Source organism: Triplophysa dalaica, chromosome 17 (assembly GCF_015846415.1).
Source record: "Triplophysa dalaica isolate WHDGS20190420 chromosome 17, ASM1584641v1, whole genome shotgun sequence".
Classification (NCBI taxonomy): Eukaryota; Metazoa; Chordata; class Actinopteri; order Cypriniformes; family Nemacheilidae; genus Triplophysa; species Triplophysa dalaica.
This window is the reverse complement of record NC_079558.1, coordinates 16,866,349-16,872,688: the sequence shown is the minus strand read 5'-3', so window position 1 is coordinate 16,872,688 and position 6,340 is coordinate 16,866,349. Positions and strand designations below refer to the sequence as shown.

Here is a 6,340-nt window from a genome sequence, read left to right as displayed (position 1 = left end):
CAAAGAACAGTGCTACATAATGGAATGTCAACTTGAGATGTGTTGTGTATTCTTCAGCACACTGTAATATGACTGATCCAACCAAGTCACTGATGTAGAAAAGCGTGATAAGCAGGTTCCCAGATACAAACACAACTGACATGTCATCCTGCAGTATAAACAGATATTCTTTGAACATTATCATTCAAAAATCAGTAAGACAGGAAGAGTTTAGCCAAAAATGCCATTTGAAAATACTCTCTATCATCTTCTGTGGATCACAACGTGCGTTTTGCATGTTTAATGTTTTTTCATACAATGGAAGTGGATAGGGACTGGAATTGCATCATTAAATCATTAAAAGCATCATTAAAACATGATTAAAAGTACTTCATGCACTACATTAAAACTAGCAAGTCAGAAATGAACAGCTTCGAATTACTACAAATAACTATGAATTTTGCGCTCCACAAAAAGGTGAACTGAAATCGAAAAACAGGACAAATTCATTAATGTAACATCCATTTCATTCTTTTATTAAGCTCAATCGCACCTCAAGAGAGACTGAAGCGGCCCGCTGGTGACCGATACATTGATCACACTTGATCGTCACTAACCATGCATTCATCTACAGTTCACACACGCGTTTAAGATCTGTGCTTTTCTCATCCCCACGCACACAATGTAACAGAAGAAGTGGTGAAGATTTTGGATGCCGTAACATACCCGGTATGACCCAGCCGTGCACAGACACACAAAACCAAGTCACGCTGCGAAGTGAGCTATCATCCTGTAAAACTGATCAAAGTACACTAGAATGGATTATAAGTTAAAGAGTAAATGAATTACTTTCATTAATACAATGAGTAAGCTCCACCCTCCGCGGCGGGACAGGAACGCAGGAGCGTGGCCCCTCCCATAAATCAAAGGTCCCTGACACCAACAGCTCTGTGGAACTACAAATAGCGGACGTCACAATGACTGAATCTGAAGTGCATCTTCCTTTTATCAATTTTGTTCAGTAAAACTCCAGAAAGTTCCATATTGTTGCAGCTTCATTCTTTAAAAAATATTCATAGAACAAAGTTCAACAATAACAGGAAGGAGTTGAAAAAGATCGCCCGAACGGATATGTGATTGGTCATTGTTCAGTTCAGTAGAACTTGTTTGTACGGGGCTGATCTGTGATGTGGGGACCAGCGTGTCTCTGGTCACCGATGTTTTAGTCCAGCTCAATGGGGCTGCTGTCCTCCAGAGCTTCTTCACCGTCCTCTTCCTCTCCTGAGCCCATGAGACTATTCAATAGGTTTCCTACCACAGGCACATTAAAGAGAAATAATGTTTCTTAACTTTCTGAATGTTATTATTCAAATATTGACCATTAATATTCAAAATCAAACTGGTGATGTTTTTTTAACATTTTCTATACAAATTCACAGAATTTTCCTGTACTCTTTGATGGGTATATATCATCGGGTTTTTTTAAACCAAGATTTATCGGTCAGGGTCAATTGTATAAAAAACAAATGAATGTCAGGAGAAGTATCGACCACTTCAAAATGACAAATCAAGGACCAGATTAGTCTAATGCTGACATGCATAGTTTTTAAATATGATTTTTTACCACTAGTGTCATCAACTTAAAATGCAAAATGACCTTTTTCAAACAGTTATTTAAATGTAACCTAATGTACTGATGACCGAGTGTCTTACCTAGCAAACCGCCATATGATGATGACTGTTTTGGTGGCACTCCAAAAAACAGCTGCCCTATTCTGTCCAGATACTGGGGTCAGAGGTCAAGACAAGAACATACTGTTATAAACAATAAACAGTTCAACAACTCATACACATGCAGCACCACATGTCAAGTATTTTAAAGTGAAACACAATTTGCTTTATCCAAGCTCAAGACACTTTTATCCATATATTTGCAGCACAGTCCAGAAATACATTTGATCAGTTTCTATGCTTTGCTGGAAAGGAAACCCACATCCTTTATTTTGCTAATGTAGTGTTCTACAAGACAACAGTAACTGAGCACTACGATCCCAAATGAAATCCATTAAAACGGTGACATTTTTCTAACCTCGTTGTACATGGGATCTCTCTTGAGTGAAGGCTGATACTGTTCACATAACACCGTGAAGACTGTTAACTTCCCACTGAAAACAAGCACACACATATACACAACATCAAATGACAAAGAGCATCCAGAAGGCCTGACACAAAGACACCCAGAGCATCATCTCACCCGTCCACAGCCAGCAGCAGGAACCAGAGGAAGTTAAGCAGAGGCTGAACAAACGGAGGACTCTTCTCTAAAGACGGATGCTTCTGTGTGTATGTGGCGAACACCACTGACGCGCTCGATTTGTTCTTTAGACAGAGGAACCTGCAGTCAGAATTGTGCATGGTTATACAGGTCGTTTCAAAACCAACATGAAATGACATTCTTAACCTAACTGAATTAATCTTATATACACAACATGCGCAGAAATTGTGCACAATAAAAACAGGGATTTGTTTCGAGAACGTTAACAAGATCAGTTTTGAGTTTGAATCTCAAGAATCATGACGCCACATTTAAAGACTTTGCTTTTCAGAAACATCACTTACTGTAAAACAGCCTGTGTTACAAACATGTCCACCTCCCCGTGAAATCCTCGCACCGACGAATATTCCACCAGCATCTGCGCGCAGCCCTCTCCGTCCGACGAGCGCAGGAAATGATAGCGTGATTCACTGTAGTTTTGCTCTGGACACAGTCATCAAACATCGGTGTAAATAAAAAAACATTAAAATGTATTTGTATTGACTGAAGGTTGGTTTTATGTGTCTGTCGCACCTTTCCATAATGTGAGTGCCAGTAGCTGGTGTAGTTTGGGGTGGCCCAGCTTTCCAGAGCCCCCCGAGGACCACTTGATGGCTCTGGAGACAAATGCCACTCGCTCGGGGGAGTTTGGGTCCATCAAGCTGTAAAGTTTAGCCAAATGTTCTGGAATAAAACACAGAGATATTATTACAGAAATAAAAGCTCTCTCACTTTATTCTTAAGTAAGCCGCTCTGTACCAGCTCTTAAGTCTTTTTTTTTAAGTTTCTAGATAGTGATGGTCATATTGAGGCACAGCCATAAAACCATTTGAATTTCATATCTAACTGACATTGACAAATGAACAACACCAGGACATGACTACAGTTAAACTCACCTAATGTGTCATCATCTACTTTCTCCTCAGATTTCTCCAGTGACTCTAGTACCAGCATGGACAGATCTGCAGCACTGTTTTGCTGTTTAAGACACAGATATTGGTGCAGAGATCTTAGCACCAATGCAGTAAACTTTCCAAGTAACACACGAGGCCTGTTCCCATGCAAAAAGGTGTTCTTATTCAAATTTAGCCTAGCAGACGCCAATCTTTTGTCTTTTTGATGGGAACAGGGCTCATAAAGACCGTCTACCTCAATTGACAATGTTGACTACCTCACTAAAATATTACTATATATTAATATACACATTTGGTTTTTTAAAACACTTGCATCATAACATTTCCTTTGAATTCATTAAAAACAAGATATGAAATCCCGTGCACCCGAAGTTGCGATCGTTTATCCTTCCGTATTTTGACGCATTTCCGAGTGAAATGGAGTTTCTAATGAGAAAAGTAGTGGGCGCCGTTTTCGTCTTTCTCTGCGATTTTAATTGGATGTATAAAATCAGCCGTTGCATTTTTAAATGGAACTGTCAGCAGACTGAAAGTTGAAGGGGAGGAGTTAACGGATGCTCCGCCCAAGCTGTCTAACATACGTAATTTAAGATGAATAGTCATTACAGGGCGGAAGTGCATTTTCTGATTTTAAATAAAGATTATGAGGGCACACACACTTTAAAAAGAGAATGACCCACATTGATAAACTATTTCCAATAAACGCTACAGTATTTCATGAAAAAATAGGCATTGGCATTTTTCATTTCACTGGGACTTTTAAAGAATTCATTACAAAACTTGACAGTTTAACGCAATATAAAAAAAATACAAGGTCTTAAAAATTCTCATTACCGTAACCATTCAAAACAGTCAATTCCATAGCATTTTTTCTTAAAAAAGAAGCCATGATGCCTGGTTTTTATAAATCATACATTTCAACACATTAACAAGTGACAAGTTTATTTTAATAGAAAATTTGTTCAAATTTTTTTTTTAATGTGGAAAACAACAAGTTTCTGTATTGAGAATGAATGTCCACATCATGACAAGAGACTACTTAGGTTTTAACGGAAAAAAATATGAGGTAATCAGTTAACTATTTGGTACTTGTTAGCCATTTTAAAGTTACTGGTAGATGTGTTCCTTCACATAAAATCTGATTTAATGTAAATATATTTGAGTGCGTGTATGTAAAACATCCTTTAATTTGTCACTGTGGGTGAGAATCTCAGTCATGTATTGGACACACTTCTTTTTTCCATCGCTTCTTCATTTTTATTATTGAATTATATTCTGTCAATGAGTTTTTTTGTCATTTGGCATCCAACTTTGGGACATGCAAATTTAGATTTTTCGCTTACATTTAAATTTCAACATATAATGCACAAATCGGGACATATTACGATGATGAGAATTCCATCGAAAAAAGCAATAAAATACTGAAATAATTCACACATGTGTTAAAATGTTGCTTTGTGCAAGGTAGAGAACACAATTGTGTTTATTATGATCATTTTTTGAGTTACCGAATTGCATGTTTTATCATTAAAATCTATACTGCCGTGATGTTTCAGTGGTTTCACGAGAATGACCCATTTACATGACAGGAAAAAATTGAAAATAAAGTCAAGAAAAAGGTCAACATCTGGTGTGACACGAGTAAATTATGAGCACATTTTCATATCTGGCTGAACTTTTACTTTAACCTTTCATAATTCCCATAGTATCTAGAACATTTTCGACATTTTACTAACGTCAGTGGCCGATTATGCAAGCATTTCAATCCCGAGGACACTTTGACCCACATGGGCTTGAAGTCAATTTTCGACATATATAAGAAATTCCTATGAGGCAATTATAAATAAATGACTTTCAAGATAAGACCTGGAGCCTAAACTGAAAATAATGTTTCAGAAACAAAGATGTGTTCGATTCCAGTTAATAATGAAAAAATGCCTTTGACCTGAGCTACATTTTACAGCAAAACATACCTGATTATAACTAAAGAAGAGTAGTGCTCCATTGTACATCAACTCTCTGGCTTCTGCGTGCTTCGCTTGTGACATATACCTGCACCCAAAACAACATGTGAATACATTAATACGAATTTATTCATTAAAAAACAAAACCATATTACCATATCAATGTTCAAAGGAGGCTAATGGATGGATAGTTCACCTGTAAATTTACATTCTGTCATCATTTATTCACCCTAAGACAGTTTTTGGGTGAACTATCCCTAGTGAAAGACTATTTTTCTATCCAGACTGAACCAACACTTGCTTTGAAAGCTATGATGCTGAAAAAAAGACATCAAATCATGTAATGAACTGATCATATATTGTGTATATATAGACTACATTGCTAATGTTGAACAGCAGGTGTAATAGATGACAAGCATATGGGGAGGATGTTATTAGTTTTGCTGTTTTAATATCACACTCACTTACATGTGTGTGATTATTACAGTAAGAACTGACAACTGTTACGAGTACATTAAAAATGTCACATTCCACTTGTTTGTAATGAATAACTAGCTTAACTGTTAGAATGCCTAAATTCTACCAAACGTCCAAGATAATAAAAATGTCACAAAACAAAGTATTGTTTCCTTCTATGTAATTATTATTTGAACTGATCGGGAGTTGCCGAGCTTCCGCAAATGTAAAGCGCTTTACATTAGCATGTAGCTAAAAGGGACAAGCGCTGATCGTTTCTGTTGACTGACGTCTGCGCTGGCCAATCAGAGAGGACATATGGCCGAAGGGGCAGGGACAGACTACGCAGCTAACCAATCAGCACAAGCAAGGAGCGGGCACGGTTGACGACAAGAAAGATCTGGAAGGGAAAGGGCCCGGGCTGCTCATCATTGTTACTGTATTAAACGCTTTCTTTTACCTGAAGAATAACGTGCGGTACATCTGATGGGCCTCATAATAATCCCCTCTCTCCACACTTGCTCTCAGCTTGCCCTCCACCCGCTGCACTCCTCCACGGTTCCTCGCGCTGGAGCTCTTTAGAGACTCCTGCTCCGACATGACTGCTCTTGCAACCAAACGCGGTTGTGTGACTGACTGAACCGTCCGACGCGCCGTACTCACACTCACCTATATACCCTCAGCTCATTTATCAAAACAATATTGCTCTTTTA

The 6,340-nt window shown here is 38.1% G+C and overlaps 1 protein-coding gene across 1 annotated transcript; it reads right to left on the bottom strand.

Moving 5' to 3' along the window:
- Window positions 1-494: 494 nt before the first annotated feature.
- Window positions 495-6,255, bottom strand: get4 (guided entry of tail-anchored proteins factor 4). The gene is made up of 9 exons (XM_056771333.1): window positions 6,088-6,255; window positions 5,181-5,259; window positions 3,190-3,271; window positions 2,828-2,977; window positions 2,599-2,737; window positions 2,234-2,374; window positions 2,069-2,144; window positions 1,693-1,765; window positions 495-1,290 (listed from the first exon to the last, which is right to left on the bottom strand). The coding sequence occupies exons 1-9, from the start codon at window positions 6,225-6,227 to the stop codon at window positions 1,202-1,204; spliced, it is 969 nt and encodes a 322-aa protein (XP_056627311.1). The 5' UTR covers window positions 6,228-6,255; the 3' UTR covers window positions 495-1,201.
- Window positions 6,256-6,340: the final 85 nt, after the last annotated feature.

What these genes read in the sequence shown, in the direction of transcription:
- get4 (XM_056771333.1), bottom strand. Translation starts at nt 6,227, where the DNA reads ATGTCGGAGCAGGAGTCTCTAAAGAGCTCCAGCGCGAGGAACCGTGGA. An exon ending in AGTAGATGATGACACATTAG is followed by an intron (nt 2,978 to 3,189) that starts GTGAGTTTAACT and finishes GTTTTATTCCAG; the next exon opens with AACATTTGGCTAAACTTTAC. An exon ending in ATCATATGGCGGTTTGCTAG is followed by an intron (nt 1,291 to 1,692) that starts GTAAGACACTCG and finishes TGCCTGTGGTAG; the next exon opens with GAAACCTATTGAATAGTCTC.